Raw genomic sequence first — 27,215 nt, forward strand, 5'->3', positions numbered from 1 at the left:
CTTATGAATTATTTCCTGAGAAAAGTACAGTGTTAAGAATGTTTGAACACTAGATGGCGGGGTTGCAAAGTCAGACTAGTAACGTGGTGCAAAAATTGTGAAAGATGAAAGTCTGCAGGATCATTCTTTCTCCACCTGCAATTTTCTTAGCAGCAAAGCTGCAGTAATGTTCCCAGAATAGAAATATTTGAGCTATGAATCAAAGTAAGAGAGGTGGGGTGGGATGACTATTACATTCCTTCCCAGCAGTGGCACGATACAGCGGCTTTCTAGTATTCTAGTATGTATGCACACAGTTAGTTATACAGAAATGATAAAGAGAAAAGAGCCAAATATTTTTTCAATGAACAAAGGTTATTTAGAGTTTTGCCTAAAGGCTAAAAGTTAAAATTGCATGACTCTCTTTTTTTGGGCTTTATTACACTTCCACATCTCTGTAGAAGTAGAAACTTCTGCATGTATTATGCACTTTCATATTATGGCTTTGTCCTTTCCCAATGAATGGAAGAAATAAGATTACATCTGGACAGATTCCCAGCCTGGGTTGCCTGTTTGATTCACCCAACGAGGCTCACAACCCCTTTGCTCCAATTGTCAGGAGGCTATACTGGCAATGTGGAAGTCTGATGTTGCTTTCTAAAATCTTTCACTACCAAATAGCAGCCTTCTGCATCTAACTCTCCAGCTTAGGCAACTCTTAGTGTAAATCCGCAATTTTGCATGACTGCTATTCACTTTAATTTGTGCAACCAATTAATTAGATAACAGTATTATGTGTCAATTTTCCAGTGAACTTCAAATGTGCCATTTTTGCCTTGGAGAAATATCTGTCTCCAAGAACATGAACTGAATCAACTTACTGTGGCAAAGATCTATGTACAGTGGAGATGAGGAATCCCTCAGTTGGCCAATAACCACATCAGCAGGGCCTCTCCACACACCATATCCTCACTGCAGTCCAATGAATAGATTCTGTTATTAGCCCCGGCTGAGGCGCTTGAACAGGACACCGCACAGACCAAATTCTTGCTGGCCAGTCATTCAGACAGGAGGTGCCCTAAAGTCATGCTCCTTTGCAAGAGTTTTAGATTGCCTGCTAGAGGAAAATCATTATTCATGCTGAAGTTTCTTTCACTCATTTGGTGGTAAAATTTGGTCAGAAATTAACAAATAATCATGTACTCTGGTATCCAGCTATCCTAGAAGGAAAAGGACAGATAGAGAGAGAGAGAGACAGATAGAGAGAGAGAGAGAGAGAGAGAGAGAGAGAGAGAGAGAGAGAGAGAGAGGGAAATCCTATAAAGGAAGAGAAAAGAGAGACAGACAGACAGACAGTCAGGGACATAGAGAGAGAGACAGAGAGATCGAGAGAGAGAGAAAGAGCCCGGGTGAGACAGCTCTCATAGAAGGAGGAGGTCTGTGACATATGTGCCTTCGTTGCTCAACAAATGGGCTTTGCTCTCACCCTTTCACTTTATATCGTACTTGGACTTCACTTCTGAATTCTGTTTCCTTGTGTGTCATAAGAGCCCATTAAGCTTTCTATGACTGACCTAATTATACTTTCTCATGGGTCGTCCTTTGGGCATTCTGAGATGAATCACTCACTCACCAAATGGTTCCTGCGGAACACACACGAAGTGCACTGCCTCAGGCCTCATGCTGAGTGAAGCAGTAGTCAACAGCATCTCTCCGTGGACAGACATCTCTAATTAGTCAGCATCAGCACTTTCAGATCATACCTCAGTTTTTCTTTATCATGACAGTCTCTCTGTCTATTCTAAGTCACTGTCAGATTGTGATCTTAAGACAGATCTCCTAGGGGCTGGGGATTTAGCTCAGCGGCAAAAGCACCTGCCTGGTAAGCGCAAGGTTGTGAGTTCGGTTCCCGGTACTGGAGAAAAACAAACAAACAAACAAAAAAAAAACAAAAGAAAGATCTCCTACTTTCTGGAAGTCACTTGCACTATTTATGATCTACGCACAATACTAGCTTCTTACTAATCTAAATGGGAATTAATGATCCTACAAGAACACCACCTTGCTCATCCTCTCACCCTACTCTTCCTTCCCTAGTAAACACACTGAGAAATCCAAATGCCATTTTAATTACAAGTTCAATATGACACAGAAAAAATCTGGTAATGTGTAAGCCTTAAAATTAGAAATGGGAATTGTTCACTCTGGATACCATGCATGGACAGAAATACACTCAATCTCTTGATTTCATTGAGAGAATGAATTATCAGTGATTCTGCACAGGAAGATATTAAAGATATTGTCAAGTTACCTGCCACAAGCACAATAAGAGGACATGAAATTCCCTTTAAATTAAGAAAATAAGCATGTCATACCCACAGACTCCAGGGAGAACATAAATGAGAGAGAAAATGTTCCCCAGAGTGACCAAGATGAACACTGTCCCACTGTATCCTCTTAAGTGTCAGTCTCCAATAAGTTTGCCAAAGGCTTAGAAAAGCAAATCCAAAAGTACAAGTGGGTCAAAACCAAACCAAACATATGGTTGCAAAAGCCTGCTTCTTTTCACACGTTTTAAATGTAGCTATCAAAACCGGCACCCTTTGTGACAGTGAAACTTGACTCTGGTTCAACTCTCTCAGCTTATTGTACAGTTGTGTAAGTGTCACCAATGGCTTACGCACAACATTAAAAGACCACTTCACCTCCAGGGAAAGTCTTAGAGTACTGTAGATGGAATTAGTGCTTATTCCTATTCATTTCTTGGGATTTAAAAGTACTGATGGTAGAGAACTGCACAGTAATCCCTGCTATAGACAGAATTATGTCCCACCATATCCATGCATGAAAGCCCAAACCAGGCAGGGTGGCACATGCCTGTAATCCTACCTGCTCAGGGGACTGAAAAGGGAGGATTCTAATTTTGAGCCCTGCCTAGACAATTTAGAAAGACTTAGTCTTAAAAACAAAAGAAAACTAAAACATATGTGGAATCCCTAACCCTAATGTGATGGCAGTTAAAGGTGGGGCTTTTTGAAGGTGATTAGGATTAGCTGGGGTCACAGAGCGGTGCCCTGGTCTGATAGGATTAGTGCCTTTTTATAAAAAAGCACTACTGGAGAGCTTGCTCTCTCTCCAGTGCCTCATGCATGCACTAAGGGACAGTCCCACGAGAACACAGTACAGCAAGATGGCAGCCAGTGAGCCCTCACCAGATCCCAACCATGTTGGACTTGGACTTCAACTTCCAAAACTCTTATTGTGAAAAAATAAATGCTTGTTATTTAAGCAAGCACATCTATAGTTTTGTTATGGAAGCCTGAGCTGACTGATACAATTCCTGAATCTCCATTTGGTAAATTTGCCTACGAAAATAATTTTAGTACCTTTAGAGCAATGAAATATTAAGGAAAAGCAGACATAAGCTTTCAGCTTCTGAACTGAATGTGATTTAGAATGTCAGATAGATATAGAAAAGGTGATCCTCAAACTTGGTTGCACACTGGCACCATCGGGAAAGTTTTTCAGAATATCGATGACTGGGTCCTATGCATTCTAATACTGTTGATCTGAGCTGCAGCCTGGGTATGGGATTTTATTAATGAGAATCCTTGGTTCCTCCCCACAGAAATACTTCTGTATATAGAGATATAGGTGTGCAGAATGCTCCCCTACAAAGGTAGTTATGTAGGAAGAGTGCTGGACATTCTGATGTACAGAGACACAACACACATGCCCTACATGTGAGCATGTGCATGTGAACACACACACACACAGAGCTCACTTTGTGTGCATAAGACAATTAAAATAATAAAAATGCCTGGCGGAATAACTGAACAGATGACTTTGAGCAATCTGATACTGGTTCTTCTAAACAATGGACTCATTGTAAATGGAAAGTGGACAAATCTCTAAAATGCAAATAAAGTCGCAGATATATGTGCATTTGTGACTTCTGACTGGTTTTTCCGGTGGGTAAGCCCATTCATTGGCCCCTTGAGTCTGTTCTCTTCTTTCCTTTAACCTCCTTGCCTTCTCCTGCCACCATTTTGCAGTCTCCCAAGTGCCTCTTTCTCTTCTGGCCTCTAGGTGGCGGTGTTTTCCTGGACTCCTCACATGTTCTCAGGACAAAATCACGAGTTCAATCTTCGCTTTCTACCAGGACTGCAAAGTACAACCCCTCTACAACAGACCTTTCTCTGCTCTGCTAGCTGTGACATACGTTTTTGAAATTCATACAAACAAAAACAGACTGCCTTCAACAACAGATGAGATTGGGCATGTTCAGGGTGGTATAGCCATAGACCACCATCAACAAGAAAATCTCCCTTGAAATAAAAAATTTTTCTTCTTTAACATTTCAAATTTTGGACTGGATGACATTACCCGGAAGTAAACAAGAAGCCTACAAGTCAACCAAAACGTTATTCCCTTGGGATCCTTCTTGAAATCTGTGATCAGTGATTCTCAAAATGAATTATATGTTAGAATCACCTGGGAAGTTTTTAAAAATACTAATTACTAGAGAATATACATTCTGACATAATACTTTGTGAAGCTGTAGATTCTTTAGCAGCCTTGCTCGCACTGCTTAACTTTAAGTTATATCATGCACATCTCTTCATAGTATGATAGATTGTTTCTACTACAAGTCTGTTGTCCCACCCCTGAGCTTTTTAATGAATACATGTAGTAGGTACTCATTAGTAACAAATACAGACATATTTGTATAGCCTTTATAGATCACATTTGAATGCAAAAGGTAATTATTTTAATTTATATAGATGAAATACACACCACACAGAAAGATACATAATTATTTTATAGACTAGTTATTAGAACTGTCATCACTTAGTTTGAATTAGTATGTATGAGGAGATGACTTCATTTTAAAAGTAGCTGAGTTCTAATTTGTCTAAGTAAATTAAAAATGCAGTCTGAAGAATAAAAGTGAATTCTGGCTTTTTCTCTTATTGTGCCAAAGTAATTTCATGAGGGAGAAAAGGCTAGCAAGATTGAAGTACTAAAATATAGTACAGAATATTTAGAAAAGTTCCTTTAAATCAATATTACATGACTATCATTCTGCTTTAAACAGTATAGTCCATGCATACAGATCCATTCAATTCCAGAAATAACAAAACCTCATTAAAATCTTATAGGCTTTGAATGTAAGATAGAAACACTAAAACTAGAGGAGCACATAGAGAAACACTTCAAGATATTGGTACGGGAAATTATTTTCTGAACAGGACTCCAAAAGCTCAGGAAACAACAGCAAACATTGACAAAATGGGATTGCAGCAAACTAAAATGTGTGTGGACATCAAATGAAACTATCCACAGAGTGAAGAGACAAGCTACAGAATGGGAAGATATTTGCCAATTATTTAATCCAACAAAGGGTTAATACCCAGAACAAATAAGAAACTAAAATTATTTAGCAACAAGTAACTCAATTAAACATGGCAAATGATCTGGATAGATGCTTCTCAGAAGGAGAAATAGAAGAGGTCATTAACAATATACAAAATGCTCAGTGTCGCTAGCCTTCAGGAAAATGTGAATCAGAACTACAATATGGTAGCATTTCGCGCCAGGTAGAATGGCTTTTATTAGAAAAGCAAACAATAACAAATATTGGCAAGGAGTGGAGAAAAAGGAAATCTTCTCCACTGTTGGTGGGAAAGCCAACTAGTATGTCATTACAAAGAAGTGTATAAAGATTCCAGAAAAAATAAAAAAGAAAATAGATCTATTATATAAACCAGTTATCTCCCTGATTAGGTGTATAGCCAGTGGAAGTGAAATCACCACACCAAAACTCACGTTTGTTGTAATATTGCCCACAACACCTAGAAAAAGAATCAGCCTGTCAAATTACCAATGGACGAGGAAAATGTGCTCTGTATACACAGTAGAACACATTCCCGCCACAGAGAAGCATGCAATCCTGTCATGTGCGGTGAACAGATTAAAGTGGAGGACTTCACGTTAGTGAAATAATCTAGACCCAGAGCAACAAGGGCTACGCATTCTCTCATACGTGGAAGCTGAAAATGTCAACCTGAATGTACAATACAGAGAATAATTATGCACAAAGTATAACACGTAGGCCAAGCAGTGCAAGGATGCTTACAAAATTGAGTGGCTTACTGTCAATCCAGAACACTTATTTTCAAGTAGCTACAAGGAAACTACTCGTAATACAAGACTCAGCATAGATTGAGAGAGGTAGACTGACAGACTACCAGTCTGGCTCACAGACATTGTCACAGACATTGCCCCCAGAAAAGCCTCAGAAAGAAAGATGACAGGGAGAGTAATATGTAACCTGTAATCACACTATAATTACACAAGTAACTATTTAGACTAAGTAAACAATAAGCTTTCATTTTCGGCTCATTTAAAGTATGGAGCTTTATCGAATATTTGCCTCTTGATATACAATGTGGGCAATGTTCATCCAGAGTTTATGTGACTCTCCTATTTGTCCTCTTCCCACTGGTCGTGCATATGCTGGAGACGCCACTGTACAGGCCTTCTTGCTTCAGCTAGGCCCAGGACTTGAGGTACTATTCATTGTAATTTCAGTTTCATGTGGTCTTCAGAATATTGGCAAACATTAATGGACTTGGCTTAGTGAGAATAGAGAAGTGACAGCTATAACGAGTTACTGTAGGATTTTATGTCTTCTACCTATGTATTTCTTCATTCACTAAGCTCTGCATAAGAAATTTCACGAGCAACAAAAGACCTACAACCAGCATAATATTTTGGCAATCGATCTTCCTTGAGAGATTTCAGAATATGCAACCAAAGACTTCCCAGAGAAGCACCATTGATATTCTGATGGTCTGAAGGTACGGTACACTTCTGCTTAAGTAAATATTTTCAACTTCCTTCACAGTGTTTCAAACTCGTATAGACTCTTTATATTTCTATTTTAAAATAAAATATGGCCAGACCTCACTAATAAATTTTGAGCTGGCAAAACAAAGTAGCAAGTAAAGTATATATATATATATCCCCAGCAATAACCAGTGGCATGTCGCCCGTTTCCTTCCATTAGCATCACAGGTTTGGTGAATTGTAATTACCTGGAAAATCAGGGAAAGAAGCAAACATTCTTTTTCAGAAACTTTATGTTTTCCAATAAATCAATAAGGTAGGAACCACGCTGTGTGTTTTATATGGGAAATGAATATACAGGGGTCTTGTTTTACATTGTTGAATTTGTAACTCACACTGTTACAGGAATTCAAAAGATTCTTTTACATATAGGTGAGTCAAGAAGTTCGTACCAAAGCCATTTGAGTCCACCCAAAATGTCGTTTTTCTCTATAGCTCAATAGCCTTTCATTACAACATAAAATAATCTTAATGCATGAAAGAATGATAGAAAGGATGATAGCATTCTAGTTGATGAATCTGTATTATAAACTGGAGGAGGGGATGAAAGCCTTTCAAAAAGTTTAATGACACTTTCGTGGTGTTTTCCCATTAAAATGCTACCGTGCTTTGTTAGCTGGGATGCTTTCTCACCACACATAAAGATTGTGTATCATATCAGTGTTTTTTATCTGGACCATTTTGAAGAGAAGGAGGAGTGAGGGGAGAAAGTGATGAAGCAGATTTTATTAAGATGAGCAAGATTTTGTTTTGCTTCATTTTGGTTTGTTTTTGCTTACTTTGTTGTTACTGAATTGTTTTAAGTCAAAGTCTAGTTTACTTTGAGAGTGTGATATAGTCTTATTCTTAAAAGCAATTTAGAATTAGAAAACAAAGATACTTGTTATAGCTTACATCTAAAGTGTGGTTCCAAAGGCTCATGTATTTGGAGGTGTGGCTCTTAGAAGCTGGTTGGGTTGTGGGGATGCTACACTGTTCAATGGATTAATCTACTGATGAGTTCATGGCTGAATAATGTGCTGTTAAGAGGTTGGACGTGGTTGGAAGTGGATCACCAGGGTATGACCTAGAGTGATGTATTCTTCTCTCTGGCTCATCCATTGTCTGTTTCTGATTACCATGAGGTGAGCCACGTTCCTCCACCATGATGTTCCTGAATTTGAGTCAACCAACCATGGACCGAGTCCCCCAGACCATGAGACAAAACAAATCTCTCCTTTAAATTGTATATGCTGAGTATTGTGTCCCAGTGGTTAATGCAGTACTATTCCTAATTAGAATCCATGGCTTTTATGAAAGTATAAATCTATGCATAGACTTATGACTTTGTACAATGAATCAAGGTATACCTTAGATGATAAAAGTAGCAGTTCTATGGGATTTTAGAAGTTATCTTGAAATATAACAACTTTCAAGTTTCCTAAATTCTGATCATGAAAGTAAGCACATGAATGTTCTACCTTTTGAGATATCAGAAATACTGCCATTCTTTTATTCAGCAAGCATATTTAAAGTATGATCCTTCTATTAACTTATTCAAAGAAAATTTATGATGTGCTTATATTGTGCCAGGTGGTGGGGATCATAAAAGTGGCCAAGATTCACAAAGTTGTCTACTTTCCTTGGGTTCAGATTCTAGTGTTGCACATAAGTTTTATTTTATGAAGACAGAGTTTTAAGTGAATAGGTAAGGTGAAACCCCTGTGGGTATGAAGATGAATGTTCCATGATAAGGTAGATATTTTCTCAACTGCAAACAGATATTTTAATGATGTTATTATTAATTCTGCAGAAATTTTTTAAACTATTTCTTTACCAGGAATTGTCAAGACAACCAGGAAATTAAATATACAAAAACCATGCATCTTCTTAAGAGGGTGTATGAATGGCTCTTAAGAACACAAAAAGCTACTCAACATCAGTAGTTATTAGAGAAATGCACCCTAAAACTAAAGTGAGATGTGATTATATGTTCTCATTTTATGAGAATGGCTAGAATAAAGACTTAGGACACTCAAGCATTGCTAGTAATATAAAATAGTACAGCCACTTTGGAAAATAATTTGACCATTTCTTAAATGGTAAACATAGATATAATGCAGTAGCTCCACATTTAGCTATACACTAAAAAGAAATAAAAATACATTACACAAATCACATATATAAATATTCACAGGAGCATTATTCTTAATAACCAAAAAAGAGGAAAGGCCATAAATATCTACCAGCTACTGAATAGATAAACAAAATATAGTCCATTAATTGAAATTCTCATAAGCAAAAAGGAAGGAACTACTGATATATGATATGACTTAGACAAAACTCAAAAGTACTATGATAACTGAAAAAAACTGACTGCAAGACAATGTTGAATAATTCCAGCTATATGAAATGTCTAGGAAAGGAAAAGTCTACAGAGACAGAAATTGGATTAACTGCTGCCTAAGGAGGAAGGGTAGGAGATAACAGTAAACGGGCAGATGGAATCTTATTGGGATGGTAAAAATGTTCTGAAACTGATTTATGATAATGACTGCATATCTTGGTAAGTTTGTTAAAAACCTTTGAATTGTATCTTGAAATAGATGAATTATATTACATATGTCTCAGTGGCTTTCTGTAAAAACATATAACTTGAAGGAATGCACACTCATGCAAAAATTTATCATCTGAATTACAAAATACAAAAACATACACTTTTGGAACATAAACTTTTACAGGTATCTTATTTCTTTCTGTAGGAGTTACCATGGAGATTTCAAACAGTAATGAAGACTTTCTGGGTCAGAAACAATAGAGCTTATAGCTAAGCATTAGTTTCTGTCTCACGTAGATTCAAGTGTACTGATTTACCTTTTCATACAAGATGGCATGGTCATATTTATAGTGTGAATAAATAGGTGACTATAACAAGGGCAGTAGGAAGTGCTGACGATATGCAGGGATCTGTGGTGCTTTCCTCACATTTTACCATTTACGCTTAGTGTTTTGGTTCTATTTTGTTTATTTTTAAGTGAATGAATACAACAAAGCTTTGGGGCTTGTTTCCATTTTATATGAGAAAACTAGGTGTTTTGAGAAGTAAGTAGGCCCAAGTCGCTGGTACAGGAAGGAAGTAGTAGGCACAGAACTGAACCCTTTATCTGTCTCTTACCAAAGGCTGAACCTTTACCTTCAGCACTGTTTCCTCTGAATAAGAAGACACCCACTGATGGGCAGATATGCCAAACACTAGAAACTTCCTGATTATCTAGATTTTTTTTTTTAAATTTGTAACATATTGAGTGTCAGTGAAGTCAGCCCAAATTCAGCAGATGAACTGAAAAGAAAATAAAGCTCATAGTCCATGCTTCAGATGTAGGGGTTTTTGGATAGAAGACGAGGACAGCAACACTCAGTGAAACATGATGGGTTTTTAGTTTACAACCTGTGCCACCTAAAATAAACACCCATTTGTATTTAACAAATACCCATTTGTGTGAGTATTTTCCACACACAGGATATTTCCCCTTAAAGCCCATTAATTTTTCAGGCCACGGTGTGTTTGCACGAGAATGTCATGGAATCGTTGTGAGATATAACCATGGCTCAGCCGTGGTAAGACAATGTGCCAGTTAACTTTGTCAACTTAACTGGAATAAGAGACTCTGGAGAGGTGACTGAAACCCTCAGTGGATTTATCCACTGATGTTCATAGCTCAGTGTGCTTTCCGCAGGTGGGGCTCAGTTGGAGGTGGGTCTTGGGTGTGCCTCTGGAGGGTATGTCTCTTGTTAGTACCGATTCCCTGATCTGCTTCCCAGGGCCCATTGCCTGGATAGCTGTCCTGCCGTGATGTTTCTGCCTTGGAGTCAGGCAACCATGGAGTGAACCCTCTGAAATCATAAGCTAAAATTAAACCCCTCTTTAAGTTGTGGTATCAGGTATTTGACCCTGGCAATGGGAAACATGATCAACACAGATGCCAAGCATTCAAGGGAACTGAGCCTACTTGTGCTGGCAAAGAGTGATCTGACTTTTTCCCAAGGTGTGACTATTCCGAGTAATAGTTGTGCTATGAAAACAGGATATTGACATCAAATCACTCAGAAGAACATCAGTTCTTTTTAGATTCTCTTCAAATCTCCAGATTACATCAAAGAGAAAGTACAAGTTGTGAATGTAAGACATGTGAAAGTGGGACCAGGACTTGCCCAGCTCCCTTTTCACCAAATAAAAAGAGGGCCTTAGGGTGAGCACCGTGGGAAGCAGCTGGACCGAGGGCTGTTTAATAACAGGCTTTGGTTGTCATTTTATTTAGGCTACATTGACTTTCTATTTATGCAAGTAGCACTAGTTTTTGACTAAAAATGACAATGAAAATTTCCCTGTCCAATAAAGCTGATACACAGTGAATGCATTTAAGGAAAAATATCAATAAGCCTAGTATAAGTATTATACAGATATGGCTAAAATCATGATGGTAGAATATGAATGCCAAAAGTATGAGAAATACTCAGAACATGGTTATCAAATCTGGTTACACCATCATTTAAAATCTTCACAAAAATAGGAAAATGAAGAGTTGCCAGAACTGAACTGCTCTTCAGGACTCTGGAGGCCTGCCCCACCACTTCTCTGGACTTGTAAGAATATTTAGGGTGCTGGGAACAAGTGGCCAGTTCACATGCTACTCATTCAAGCTTGCCTTAGGCTAACTACAGGGGTCTGCCATCTGCTTTTCCAACTCTTTGGGGATGCAAATTCATCCTTTTCCTTATCCCAGGCAGGAGTCACTTACTTTCTCCACTTGCCTCCGTGAACCCCTATCCTTAGATCTCCTATTCACACTCAGAAACAAAGCCTTTGCAACTGTGTAGCTTGCAGATGCACTCCCCAGTTTTTGTGTTTCCACAAGGATCAAAGCATTAAGGTGCAAAGATCCGTCTCTCTGGCTGTGCTAAAATTTCAGGCTCTTTTTCACAGATGGGAAATTATATATTTTATGTATCACTTCTAAACTTCAGAAAATAATTCATCCTTCACAGTAGTATAATACTTGCCTGTCTAGTCAAAAACTTTTCCTTCCTTTTTCTTGTAACGGGAGTTGAACTCAGGACCTTGCACTTGCCAGGCAGGCACTGCGCTGCTGAGCTATACCCTGGCATCAAAAATACTTTGCTGCTTCCAATAAATCGGTAAGGTCAATTCCCCCATCTCTTAGGAGATAATTGTTAATGAATGACCTCTCTTTCCCCCATACTCCTGTGGTCTACAGTCCAGATAATATTTCCCAAGCTATGATTTTAGCATCATGAATATAAAACAAAACGTTTAGAAAGATTTGCTTAAAATGCAGATTCCTAGGCATTCCCCAACCTTTTAAATTGAGATGCCAACAAATGGGACCTGAACAAGTGAATCTAAAAATATTCCTCTAAGTTATTCTCACACAAACTAATATCTGAGAATCTCCACTATCAAGGCTACTTTTTATAGCACAGATCAGTAAAGCCCATAGTTATATTGCTCCAGGGGATTAAATTAAATTGTGCCTGGCTTTTCTGACTTGTACATTTTAAAGGCTGTTATTATTTCTTTTCATTTCTGTGTGTTTAGTTACCAAACCAAAGCCAAATGAATGAAAGAGGAGGCGAGGGGCAGAAGGGATGAGGGAATGGTCAGCAGGGTGAGGTGGGCAGCTGGGGGACCACAGACAGCAGCTGCCTCCCAGGATTTTGGAGAAAATGGAGAGAACCCTTGAACTGGCACAGCCTCTGCCCTTGCTCCTGAGCTGTGTTTAAACGCATAGCTGTTTTGTTCTTGGCAGTTAATGCTATGACAGGGACATGCCACTGTGGACCTGACCCCCTTAGCACTTCCAGAGTGTATCTGCAACAGCTGAAGCCATCTGGAGATCTTGGGAAAGCAAAAGCCCTCGGTTTCTCCTTTGATTTTACAGCTCCCACAGTTCATTTTCGTCACTTCAAAAGTGAGGGAGTTGAATATGAAATGTAATGTTTTAATGTGCTTTCATTCCCAAATAGAAAGAATAAGGCAAAAATGGCCTAGGAAATATGACACTTGCTGTTTGTTTGTCTTTTCTTGAACAACTCACAGGAATGGATAAGTTATAAATTATTTAACTTGAAAGTTTATCTTCCAAACTCCAAATGGGCCCATAGCTTCAAACGTACAAGTGATTTACAGACACAGATGATTCCTGTGGAAGGTTGCTATGGGTAACACACTGAGAACAACTGCAGTTAAACGAAAGTACTGATATGATCAGTTAGCATAGAGTCCTACAATCACCTCTGTGAAAACCACTTTGTGACCCGGGAAGCTGCTCACGATCTAATATTAAGAAGAAAACGCAAGACGCAAAAATTGTATGATTCAAATACATTTTACACATACACATTTTTTTTGATATATTTATATGTCTTTCACTATACTTGTTTACATCCTATCTATGGTCAGAGCTGCAGGGCTGTAGAGACTTGAAATATTAATCTTTCTGCTTTATATTCTTCCATATTCTAAGTCATATACAAAATGTTATACCTTAAAATATTAATTTAATAATATTTAAATAAAATTTTAAAACACTCGAGACGGTGAAAAATTTAAACACTTGCAAACATTATTTTAAAAGTGCATTTTAAAAGCCATAGTTCAGATCTTACTATTAGAGCTTCGATGTCAATGACTAGTGATTAATTTTGAGGAACTGTAGGGATGTCTTTCCAGAATTTAATAAAATATATTTTAACAAATGAAGAAGAAAACTAAATCTATCTATTTTTTCTGAGAACAAGCATGATTAAAATAATGAAAGAAAAATCCTTATTCATTCTCATTAATATGTTTCACGGTGAAAAAGTTCTGTAGTTCACATTCTCATATCTACTCAAAGCACGATGAAGAATCTGTTTTTGAACACACACACACACACACACACACACACAAGCATGCATACACATATTATCATATTTACAGTGAACACTGGCCAGACTAATTCTAGTCAGTTTATCTCCACCTCTGGAAGACTGAAACCTGACTAGAACTCCACCATGTGAAACATCAAAGTTAGCCAATTAACTAAAAGTGGACTGGGCAGGACACCGTACCTGGACAAGTTTCTGAACATAATTTCATCATCCCTTGAGAAATTATAGGGTTCCCTTTCCCCTATTTATGTAACTCACAATTACATTCTGCCACAAATACTTTTCCTTTTCACCTCACAGTTCATAGATCTGGGAATTCTCTCTCCCTTTTTTATGAGAAGAACCCAGGAATTTGCTTATCTGCCTGCCTGAGGTCTAGAGATAGAAGCTTGGCAATTTGTTTATCAAAAAGAGGACATTCAGGTCTCCACAGTGATACTTTATTTACTTGCTAAAAATCCACAGAGGTCTATTTCACTTAGAAGTGCAGATCTCTTATCCTAATGATTAGGCTACAGCATGCACCTCCTTCAGCTCCCTCAGCAGAGCACACCAGCCCTCCCTGCTCACCTCGTAATCTACAACCCGGGATGCTGGGCCTGTGTGAGGCTGGCTCCTGCTGCTCTCCATGGGACTACATCTCCCCAGTGGTGAGGGCAGGCTTCTCCTCACTCAGGTCTAAACCCAAAGTTTCTGTCCTCTGAGAGAAATGAACCTCTCCACCACTGCACTCACAACACATCAGTACATCACCTTCAACATTGATGTTATTTATACATCCACTGTTCGCTGGCTACTTACCCACCACTAGGCATGCAAATCCTGGAAGAGAATGGGCCGTGTTACTACTACTATAAAGAAGAAAAGTCAATTTCTATCCTTTCTAATTTGAGCTGGCCTTGTGCTTTGCCTTTGACAGTATTTAGTGAAATGTGATAGTCCACCTGTCTGAGCTAACTTTTAATGGGTCTTGTGGCTTCTACTCTTGCTGTCTTTGAATCCTGAACAACCACAAAAAAAGTCCCAAGAACTGGCTAAAGTGAAAAGCCGTAAAAGATGTAAGACTGCAGAGAAAGACAGAGGCTCAGCCAGCCATCAGCCACTCTGGGCGGCCTACCTTAGGCCAGACTTGGGAGGGACACACTCTTAGGTGTGGCAGGTGCACTAAATCTGGGCAGACAGTACCATGTGGACAGACAGTCTCTATGGGGCATTGTCCAAAAGCAGACTCTGCAAAAGTTGTTGTCTTAAAACCAAAAACCTTCAGAATGGTTTGGTGTGCAGCAATAGATACAGGATAGTCTCTGGTATCAGAAATGCAGTGTTACAACAAAGATGAAAAGTATATCGTGCTGGCTTTAGACTCAGACAGTGCTAAGTCAGTGAGAAGGGTGTGGGGAGTTAGACAAGCACGAAAAGTTTGCATTTAGAGGCTGGAGAAACAGAAGCAGTTCTTCAATAGTGCTGGAAAATCCACAAGATTGGAAACTACCATGATGTGAAACAGAAAATACCTGTGATGTCCTTGTGGGGCTGCTGAGGAGGGCGCTGGTCCAGTGTGAAATGAAGTAGTGGATTTCTTTGATTGTGTATGACAAGGTAGTAAGGGAGTGAGGTGAGCTGCAGGAGGAATTCTTTCATTTTGGAGAATTTGTTAAAACCATAGTAGCCCTAAGATAGTATCTTCAGATGGTGAAAGATTCCAGGGCTAAGAATGGTCACAGCATAAAGATAAAAACCAGTGTGAAATAACAGCTCGAAAGTAAACACTGATTACTGAGTGAGACCACAGACCCTCACTTCAAACTTTTGAGAGCCGTATCCCCTCACAGATTGTCGCAATAATTCTTTGTGGTATTTTGTTCAGCCTCTGCAGCAGGATACATTTTACACAAAATACACATATTTTACATGAATTAGGAAGGACATTTTGCTCAAGAATTACAAAATATTTCATTGTCAGTTGAGAACTTGATTTAGAGATAATTTTATATGGGGCTCATCTGTTATTACAGGTACCCTAAAATATATGAATCACCTCTACATTCTCCCACATTAGCAAAGATTTGCTATAGTAAAACAATAAATACTCATGCCAAAATAATTTTAATAAATATACTTTGCTATAATAATTTCACCTGCATATATATAGGCCATATATAAACATTTTAAGAAGACATGGAAACTTATCTTCTCGGAAAGTTGGTTGTAGAAGGTGTTGTATCTAGTAGTACAAGGCATTCTGAAGATGCCATTGACAGATTTCCTCCCAATTCTTATACTCACAATTTACATTTCTCCTAGATGAAGGCTGTGGACAGGCCTCAAGAATATAACTACTTTTAAATTCTTTTATTTTATGAAAAAATAAAACAAATTTTTAGAATCAAACACATAACAAGAGAACGTACCTAATGATCAGCTTTCTTCTTCAAAGTACTGAGTGGGACGTGTAGCATCCCATACTCAAAGTATGTACAGCTTTGAAGTTTGGTCCCTGATGCTAGTTTTGAATTAATTTTCTTATTTCCACATTTATGATTTTCTCTGGGAATGAATTTATGAATCTTTATAAATTGTTCAAATACCTTTGTCAAAGTAAGAATTTTGAGTAGTCAATTGATTTTTGTCTCCTTTTTCCATACTGTGCTCTAGCTTGGATCTGGAATTTCCAAACCATGTAGACCAAGGCTCTGGCGCTGAAGATTGAGGCCTTAAAGGGGTAGGGAGGGTGGACTATCTTCTGGTCATTGGGGGTGGGCTCTTCAAGGGTTAGGACTCCACCCCTTCCTTTTCCTTTTCGTTGTGTTTGGTCAGGAGCTGGGCAGCTTTGTTTTGCCATGTGCACTCTACAATAATCTATTGCTGCAATACGGGCTCAAAAGCCATGGGGCCAACTGATCCAGGACTGGAACTCCAAAACTATGAGGAAAAACAAACCTTACCTCTTTTTAAGTTGGTTATGTCAGGTGTTCCGTTATAGTAACAGTAATGCAACACATTATGAAATTAGCATTTTCCCATAACTTTAAGACCTACACAATATTTTATGACATGGAAGCACCATTATTTACACATATTCCTTGTTGGACTAGTAGATCAATGGTCAAATTTTACTGTTATAAAAATTGTAATAAATGTACTTTATACTTAAGTTTTTTTCACATATCTGATGTTTTTCTAGAAATGGAATTTCCTGCTTAAAGGCTCTTGAAATAAATTACCAAATTACTATATTTTGAAAAGATTAACAATTTTCACTCTCCCATCCTGGTATCTACCACAACACGCCTCCCACACTGAGCAGTAACATCATAATTCAGGACTGTTAACGGGAGCAGCAAAAGGTATTAAATGATGTAATGAATATTCTTGGATTATTAGAGTCCAGGCTGTGATGCTTCCTGTATCTCATGGTTTCAGTTGTCTTCTTTCCTATATCTGTTCTGCAGAGTTGTGTCTATTCATGTGTAAGTCCTACACTTTCAATGACAAAGAAAGCTCAGTAGATTTGATGGTCTAGATATTCCTTTATTATAAGTCTTATGTTGCTAGCATCAGTATGATCATACAGGAATCAGGGTTTTGAGGAGGCAGTTAGGGCTTGAGGATGAAGATCTAAGGACTTCAGGAGCACCCAGCAAGCTGTAAGAGCCCCTAGACCATCTTAAGAGAAAGCACCAGGCAGTAGACATATGATTTACTGGTATCAGAAACATGGCTTCTCTAGGCAAAACCTTTCTGCTCTGCATAAGCCTCCTACATCATGGTGCTTTGCTATAGTAGCCTGATTGGAATGAGAGCATAAGCAAGGATCAGTTTTCAAGAATCAAGTCTGTTCTTATCCACAAAGTTCAAAACTGAGAATCATTCCTAAGGAAATAATCTAAATATAGAAATGTTAATGTGAATGGATGGCCCCTGCAACCATATCTATAATAGTGAGCAAGTTGTAAGTAAATATCTGATAATATTGAAACGGCTAGGGATAACAGACCTGTAAAGTATTGGAGTGAATGTTACATTAAAATATATGAGAATAAAAGGGAAATTTTCAACTTTAAAGGTGGAAAAATTTCTACTATATACTGTCAAATAGTATTAGGATAAAATACTACTTTTTCTACTAAATTGTAGAAGGAGATAATTCAAAAAGTATTAACAGTAATTAACTAGTGGAGTTATGAATGCTTTATATTTTCTTCTCTGGAAATTGTATTCTTTTTCAATTTCACCACATTATACTTCTGGTTTCCTTGTAAAATTTATTCTAGTTTAGGACAGAGCTAATGTTCAAAAATATATTTTCATTATTGTAAAAATGTTATTTTTAATTACATTGCAAATATCCCAGCTCTTTTAGCAGCTCTTTAAGTGAATATTAACTGAAATGTACAGCTCTTCATGTGAATATTGACTGAAAATATACAGCTCTGTCTTAAACTAGAATAGACTGGGGCACTGTGAAATTGTAGAACGCTGGGAGGCTGAGGCAGGAGGATTGCAAATTTGAGCCCAGCCCAGGTAACCTAGTGACTCAGTGAGACCTTGTCTCAAAATTAAACATTTTTTAAAAGAATGGATGGGGATATAGTTCATTTCAAAGTCTCTGAGTTTAAGCTGAGAGAGGGAGAGAGATAGAGTTGTGCAGGAGGAGAGAATAAGGAACAGAGGCCATCTAAAGTGCCACATCTTTTACTCTGTAACTTAATCACAACCATCCAGACCTGTGTGGCCAAATGATCCACGTCCTAAGCTGTGACCACATCAATCAAAGCTGTGCATTGCAACTCTGTGTGTCTTTTCAGTTCAGCGCGGCTTTCCCAGTGAAGGCTGCTGAGGAGGACCTGGACACGTACCTGTCGAATGACGGCTTCTCCCCGCAGTCGAAGGCGTCCTGCAGCTCCTTGACCAGATTAGCCTGGCCTGGCAGCCTGAAGAGACCCTCTTCCTTCAGGCCCCGCTGTCGGATGAAGTCCACGCACTGCTCCACCAGCATGGGGGCCAGGCGGTTCCCGTACCTCTTCTCATAGCGCACAGTGTCTTCCAGTTTCTGCCCAAAAATACCTGGAAAAGTAAGACAGCACCGTGAAGTGGAGAAATCTATCTCTTCAGACTTCATGGCTTAGTTTCTAAAGCAAAAAGCAAGGTTAACATACCAGCAAGTACCTGATGTTTGGCAGTTCCCATTCTTACACCATCAGTTTCGTTATACATAATTCTTGAAAAGGAAAGAGTTTACCTTATGTTTCCCTTTCCTTCTGTTCTATGCTTAGCTCAAAACCGAACCAGAAATACTGTTTGAAGTAGAAAAGTACCATTACAAATACAATTTTAGGTTTGGGTTTTCATATTTTTTTTTTTTTTTCTGGGAAGGAAACTGAACTCAAAAGACAAAGGTAGGGATATTATCAAAACATTAGTCAAGATTTAATCTGCTTGTGTTTTATGTACAAGTTGCATTTAGTTTAGAGTCTATCCATTTCTCTTCTCCCCTTTTGTTTTCATTCATAATGCCATGCCGGAGATTAAAACGATAAAACCAGGAAAATAAGATATGTTAAAAAAACGGGAGGGGATTACAGATGGAGGAAGGGGGAGGGGGAGGGGGAGGGGAGTGAAAGGAACTCTGCTATGTTCTGTCCAGGAGGGATGCAGAAGTCACATACCACCCACATGGACTAACAAACTAAAATAAAAAATTAAAATTAAAAATATTTCCAACAGTCTGTGTTCTCTTTCAAATCTTAAACTAATGACTTCTTTGCAAGGGAAAAATTAAAATTAGGAAGCAGTGAATTCTAGGAGCGAGGAGGATTTGTCATCATTGTTTAGCCCGGCGAGAGGGTACTATGCCCGCTTCTCTGGTCTGTGGTTGCCAGCACTCAGTGACAGCACAGGTTTTAGTCAGTTTGATCACTGCTTTTAAAATACCTCTAAGGACACATTCCTCGTTATATGTCCCCAGGACAGAACACCCCCAGTACTCCATCCTTGGTGCCCCACTGAGAAGAGACAGCACTTCTCAAATATATTCATATTAGACAGTACCTTGGCAAATATGATCAACTTATGGGGAAAGGAGGGAAAATAAAGTCAAGGCACATATGACTCCAACATCCTCAGAAGAAATGAATCATTAAATGATTTTAAGGGCCTGGTAAGTTTCATAAAAGGGGAAGAAAAATAAAAGTCTATTAAAATGATATTAGCCTCCAAAGCATTTAAGGAATTATTTAACAACCATTAGGTTAATATTTGATAATAACAGCAGATGTTTCCCCCCCCATCCACATGTAAAATCGTTTAGCTATGGATTCAGCAACGTGAAACCGCCACATTCCAGCAATAAGGATCTGCTACCAAAGAGAAGATTCACAGTTCAGGTAAACATTGACAAGAAATAAAATTATCCCCCTCCTGGTTTTGAACCCAGCACTCACTGTATTGCTTTTAGAGAATAAGGTTGGGTGACTTAATATCAATATTCAAGAACATAGCAAATAGAATTAGAAAATGGTATTTTGTAAGCGAGCAAAGGTTAGAGCAAGTAATAGGCCCATTTAACTTAGTTTACAGCCTGTAGGACAAGCAGTTCCTTGACAGTAGTGTGTCAAACCTTATTCAGTAATTCACCAGCCATTCTCCTGATATTTTCTCTTCTTAGCTCTACTTTAAAAGCTGAAAAATTAAATTAAATGCTTCTCTCACTTCTCTTACAGTGCAGTGGCCACATGGCGGAGCGCTGGCCGAGAAGTCTCATGGAGACTAGAGGAAGACCTGTGTTGTGGGTGGTAAGAATGGTACCTGGAACTGCCAGCTGTCCCTTTGCCTTGTCTTTTCTGCTTGACTTTTCCTTTCCTGATGCCCTCAGAGTGGGAAAAGCATGGCTGCCTGGAGAGAATCAAGGTTACACAGACAGCTAATGGATGTGAGGCTGGTAACAGCCATTGTCTACCACAGAAAGCAACAGCAACACCAGGAATGATTTTAGGAAGGGCAGAAACTGGACCTTGTTTGATATTCAGGGCTTGGAATCATCACTTGGATTAAAAAATTTTTTTAAAAAAATATTTTAACTTATTCACAAAACTATAAAAATCGCAGATGTACTGATGGGGTATGGTGTGATGTTTGATGCATGTATGCACTGTGTAGTGTGTCAATAAGGTTAAGCATATCTATTTCTTCAAACATTCTTTATTTTCATGTGAAAACATTAACAATCCTTTCTTTTGGCTTTCTGAAAAAAATGTATCTACTGTTATCTACACTGGTCCTGCTTGCAAAGCACACCACAATTTCATGTTCCTTTCTAACTGTGACTTGGTGCTTCTGGACCAATCTCTCTCCATCCTTTCTCTGCAGCCTCTGGTACCCACCATGCTCTGCTCAGCTTCCATGAGATGTTTTTAGAGTCTACCTATGAGTAAGGCATGCACTGCTTCCCATAATGATCACCAATTCCATCGTGTTGTGTGTAGGACAGGATTTCATTCTTTTATGCCTGAAAAGCATTCCCCTACACGTATGAATAACATTTTCTATATCCGCTCATCATTTGATGGACCATTTCCTGGGCACACTTTAGGGAGGAAAGACATTAAGAACACTGATTCTTCTGACCTATGAACATACATGTCTCCATTCTTTTGTGTCCCCTTTAATTTCTTTCATCAGTGTGTCACTAGAGAGATACTGCACCTTTTTGGCTTAATTGATTTGTGAATTTATGTATTCTCATTTATAGCTATTTTAAGTGGGAGCTTTTTCCTTTCTTGATGTGGGTGTGATTGTGGTGCTTGTCATAGTCATCTTTAACCCATACGCAGATCAAAAGGGATCGTGACTAACAAAGATGCTCCGACTGACATGATGAGCTGAATACCAGCAGCACTTTCCTCAGATAGGTTTTTCATGGGAGAAAAAATAAGCCTTTGTCTGTTTAAGCCTTATTACCTGGGTCTTCTGTTACTTGGAGCAAAACAAAATTCTAGCTCGTTCTGTGGTGAAACTGATTTTGGAAGATAGCCTATTGTTCAAAAACAAGGCTTGAAAATTTGTTATGAATGGAGAATATTGACTCTTTTTTTTATGAGTCATTTAAAAGTAAATGCTTATTTGTCTGTAATGTTTCAATTCCATTCTGCCCAAATGAAGGAAATAGTTTTATAAGACACATAAGTCATCAAAAAAAGCATGTTGACCTTTGAGAATAAACTGTACCTATGTACAATTTTAAAATTTTGAATATTCTCATTGGATTGATGAATATATTACATACGTTTTCTCTGCAGTGCTAGGAGGAAAATCTTCCCATTTAACTTCTACATACCTTACAAATAAGAGCTAAGCTTCTAAGATTTAGTTTTACACAGTAATGAAACACAGTCAAATAAACTTTTCTCAAAGTTTCAGGGTTTCTTTTTTGGCAAACAACTGAGGAGATGATAAAAGAAAGGGTATGGTTTGCTTCAGATATATTTTTTTGCTTCCTTTTTTTCTTTATACATGCAGATTTACCTTTGTGATAAAATAAGAATTTACCTAAAATGTATAGTAAGACCCCCAAATTTGTTATGAATGTACTGTTATGCACTAAGCCCTTGGCATATATACCCTTCCGCTTTTCATCAGAAATCTATAAAGTAGCCACAATTCTCCTCACCCACAGCTGAGGCAAGTGGGGCTTCTGAGCATGAATAATCTGCCCAAGATTAGTTACGGAGCACAGAGTGACAGAATGGAAGTCCTTGTCTGGGCCTGTGCAGCTTTAGAGGCTTTGTGTCGTCTTCCTTTTCACTGAATTGAAATTGTCATGAGTCCTCATTTTCTAGCCATTTAAAATATCAGTAAAGGTGCAGGAGATATAACTCAGTAGCGTAAGCACCTTCCTGGCAAGCGCAAGGTCCTGAGTCCGATTTCCAGTACCATCCCCCAAAATCAGTAAATTCTAAAATAAGTAAGTAGTGCACCTTTTTATGGTTTTAAAAGCAATAATAGCCAAGCTCTACTTACATATGCTGGGCACATCATCAGCGTTACTTGCATTTCTCATAGTCAAAGCCCACAGTACCCTACAAGGTAGGCACCTCCTCTACTACATACAGGGAACTTGAAGCCCCTAGAAGGCAAGCGATGCAGCTCCCATAGAAAAAGTGTTCAGGGCTTCCCTGAGTATCTGTCACACAGTACTGGGTAGTGTGTGTCACAGCTAAAGGCAGAGATGGAGGGAGAATCATGCCACTTACTACGGGGCTTCCTGACCCGGGTCCTTCTCATCACAGGCCAGAGATGAGGGTTTATGCTGAGAAAATGTTAATTGGGTGGAAAAACATCGCCTAAAAATGGAGAAGGAACAAACTTTGGCACTTTCAGCGAGGATGTTTGTTTAGCAATGTAATGTGTAAGAAACGAAAGCATGCAGACATCATACACATAGGACTATACATTCCCATGGGACACAGTCGTTTTCTGCTCTAGAACTGGCCTTCTGATAAACTAATGCACACTCTCTACTCCGTGGCACTGGAAATAACAATATACCAAGCATCTCTGCCATAAAATGTTAGGTGTGGGTTAACCTCCCGCAGAAGAATACTTTTCTATTTTTTGAGGAAAATTACTGATGGGGTAAGAAAAATAATTTCAAACAAAAACACTTCAGTTCAAGTTTCCTTGAGGGAAACGGTGAGATTTCAAATTTTAAAATGAACAACAACAACAAAAAACACAAAGGTCACATGCTGCCCCTAACTAGCAGGACGGGGGAGAGAAACCACTGATTAGCAGATTATTAACCAGAATACTCCCTGTGGTGCAGGTCATGCAAACAATCCCAGCTATGCCCATTTAATTCTCAGTGTGGTCTCACAGCACCTAACAATATTGTCCCTGGAATTTCTGGGCGACATTGGTATGTCACGCTTACTTCTCTGAGAGTACCCTTGTGCTGCCAGAAAGTACCTCCAGGAGGGACTTTTCACCAGACTGAGACAGCAAAGCACATAGGTGAATTGATTACACGTGAGGGAGGTTATTTCAACTGGAGTGTGGGAGAGAGACTGACCCCTGCAGGGCTTGTGCGTCCTCTCCTTTGCTAGTGATTTAGACGAGCAACAGCGAGGAACAGCCTGTTGAGTTCACGAGTGTCTTCTGAGTCATATATTCAAATCACAACCTTCCTAAAAATAAGCAAATACAAAGCCAGCCATCTTGAATTTGCTCTGCCCCATAACTAAATATCCTTTTCCTTCCCTGGTCCTAATAAATATAACTCCAGCTCCATCTTCCTATCCACCTACAACCTATTGCAATTTGACCTCTGACCCTGCCATCTACAGTAAAGGCATTTTGCTACATCACCAACAACTTCCTGGTTGCCAAACCGTTGTCAGCCATGTTTGATTTTTGTATTACTTTATGCTCAGCTTCCTGTGAAACTGCTAACTTGCTCTTCTTCCTGATACTTTCTATTTGCATGATTCTTGCCTTTTGGAAGGCCTCAGTGTTTCCTGACTATGTGACCCACTCTCTCTTTCTCTGTTTTTCCGTTGTTTGAATTCTACCCTCAGTCTTATTCTTACTTTACTGAATACAATTGCTCTGCTGGACGCCATCCAGTCTTACAGCATATCAATTATTCCCAGGTCTGTTCCCTCATGTAGGTTATTGTGATGAGATTTCTAAGTGCCCCTTATATCTTCAACATGAATAATTTGAAAACATTCACAAAGTTAGTATTTTTTTTTTTTTTTTTTTTGGTTTTTCTCCAGTACCGGGAACCGAACTCACGACCTTGCGCTTGCCAGGCAGGCGCTTTGCCGCTGAGCTAAATCCCCAGCTCCAAAGTCAGTATTTTTAAATGAGGTAAATCATCTTTTCTTTGAAATCTTTCCTACTTGCCTTAGTCCTGATTTGGTTACCGATACCAGCCATTCCCCAACATCACAGAAGTCACCTCAGTTTCTCCCTTCTCTCACACCATTTGTTCAACCACCACATTGGCTGCCTCCAACCTGTAGTTGCTTTAGGCTACATGGTCAATGTTTCTCACATAACTTTTTGAAGAGCAGAGCTCCCACCTCAGGTCCACATTGCCATAACATTTCAAGCAATCATTCTACTCTTTGACTTCGTATCTCCCAATGGCGCCCACTGGTTCATCTTTGCAATCAAACTCTTTTGCATAAATGAAAGTTCTCACAATCTGACCTCTGCCTCTTTATCCATCTTTTAATCAACAGATTTTTAGGTTGCAATCACTGTGCACCAAGCAAGGCAGCATCTCCCCTCTCATTCCTACTGTGTCCTCAAACATCATGTCCTCAGACCACCTTGCACCATTGCCTGTTTTCCCAAGTGGAGCATGGCTAGTAGGCAGGTCCTGCTTCATGAGTCAGAGAAGGAAATCACACTCTGCAAGTCACAACTCACATCATCTCCTGTGTTGAGTCTTTGCTAACATTCCCACAACCCCCAACCTAACCTTGAAGATATGCTTCTTCTTTGATTCCTTACCGCACTGCTCTGTAATTTTCTTAAATGCCCACTTGTACCAGACTAGGTCTCCATCATCAAAAGATTATTGTATTTTTTACAATTATTATAGTGAAATAATTATATCTGTTATGATTATTATAAAGAATATTTGAAAGTAGCTGTATACTACAAATATATCCTGTGAACTACAGAGTTTCAGTAAATTTCCCTAAGTACCACAGACACAACAGCTGAACTGGAACTGGTCCCAGGTTTAAAGGACTCCAAGGTTCATGTAGGTTGAATACTCATTATCTGAAATGCATGGGACTGGAAATGTGTTTCAGATTTTGGAATATTTGAATATATGTACTGATATATCTTGGCAATGGGATCTAAGTCTAAATGCAAAATTCATTTCTATTTCATATACACCCTGTACACATAGCCTGCAGGTAACTCTATGCCATATTTTAAATAATTTTGTTCATGAAACAAATTTCCATGGTGTGGAATTTTGAATGTCAGCATGCAGAAAGTTGAGTTTGGACTTTGGGTGCTCAACCTGTATTCTAGTCTACAATAGGAAGCCCTCTGCTTTGCTTCTCTGGAATGGAGTATCAAGATGGGTGAGGCAGGAGCGCTCTGCAAACATCTGAGGATAATTGCATCTATGAGAAGAAAACCTCTTCTCATGCCATCATATACAATAAATGAGTCATTCCATTTTAAAATGTAATGCCTCAGTAGTTGTTAGTGATGATATTAATTTCTGTAAAAACCTAAGAACCTAAGTGTTCTTGGTTTGCTAATGAGAACACAGAAGCTCAAAAACATAGTTGTAATTCACATGCTATGGCCTCTGTGCTTAGTGTTTTCCACCCCTCTTGTCTGTAGGTCCCATGCTTAGCCACAAAAGGAAATTGCTTTACTTTTCCTGCTGCCGACTGCAACTCTGCCAACAAGAGAGACCCAGGCATTGTAAGACTGTAAGGCTTGTAAGAGCTTCCAATGAATACTTGTCTTTGGTAAACAGATAAAAAGATACCATTTGAACACAAACTTGAGAAACAAAGCCAGCCACAATTTACTTCAACCTGTCAGCTGCTAAGTGGCCAAGAAAATCTTATGTAACTACAAACTCTTAAATCCAAGGAGCTAGGAGTCCTACTGAGTCATGAATGGTTGGTAGAACTTTGACTGTTGCATAGTCAGAATGAGGGAGGAGGAGAAAGATCAAGGCTTGGGGAAATGAACAAACACTTATAAGGTTAACATAGTGATCCAGGGGCCTATGCATCAGAGCAATGGAACAACTACAGAAATCCCTTGCATCCACATACCAAGCCATGCAATTTACACGCCTTTCTTTATTGGGTGCTCCTAGACCTTGTTCAAGGCAGCCTTTCTTACACAAATAGAAAGCTTGGTTCAAAGATGCTACGTGACCTGTCTGAGGCTGCACATCTACAAAATAGCAGATCTGGGTTATCAATACCAGTATACATTATTTTAAAGTCATCTTTCCCACACTATATTATGTTACCTTAATTCAGAAATTTTATAGTTGTGTTGACCATTCTCTTAGGATCATATAGGAGAAAAATATGATTTCATGTAGTTCAGGTAACTGCTGCTTTTCCAGCTGAGCCTAAGGTCAATGCTTTGTTCATAAACACCCAGGACGGTGTACAAAATTTGCCATTGTGTTTATCACAAGTTAAGCTATTGCTTGTTTACTAGCCCCAAGGAGTCTGTGATTTCACAGATTTCAGGCACCCTGGTCTGTTTACCTTCTCATTCCTAGCATAGCTTGGTAGAGGGTCCAAAATACTTTGATATATGACCCAGTGAGCTACTGATTTATAATTTAAAATGATATGGATTTAGAAAGTAACATTTTTGTTAGGAAA

At 38.8% G+C, this 27,215-nt stretch overlaps 1 protein-coding gene across 8 annotated transcripts in view; it reads right to left on the reverse strand.

Annotated features, from left to right (window-relative positions):
- The window catches only part of Arhgap24 (Rho GTPase activating protein 24), a 438,515-nt gene that overhangs the window by 21,311 nt on the left and 389,989 nt on the right, over positions 1-27,215 (reverse strand). For all 8 annotated transcript variants that reach the window (XM_005401366.2, XM_013502767.1, XM_005401369.2 and 5 more), the window contains one exon: positions 18,681-18,888. In XM_005401366.2, coding sequence (XP_005401423.1) covers positions 18,681-18,888 — 208 coding nt within the window. The remainder of the gene's footprint in view (positions 1-18,680; positions 18,889-27,215) is intronic.

This window comes from Chinchilla lanigera, unplaced genomic scaffold (genome assembly GCF_000276665.1).
Source record: "Chinchilla lanigera isolate Chin_1 unplaced genomic scaffold, ChiLan1.0 scaffold00073, whole genome shotgun sequence".
In the NCBI taxonomy this organism is placed as follows: domain Eukaryota; kingdom Metazoa; phylum Chordata; class Mammalia; order Rodentia; family Chinchillidae; genus Chinchilla; species Chinchilla lanigera.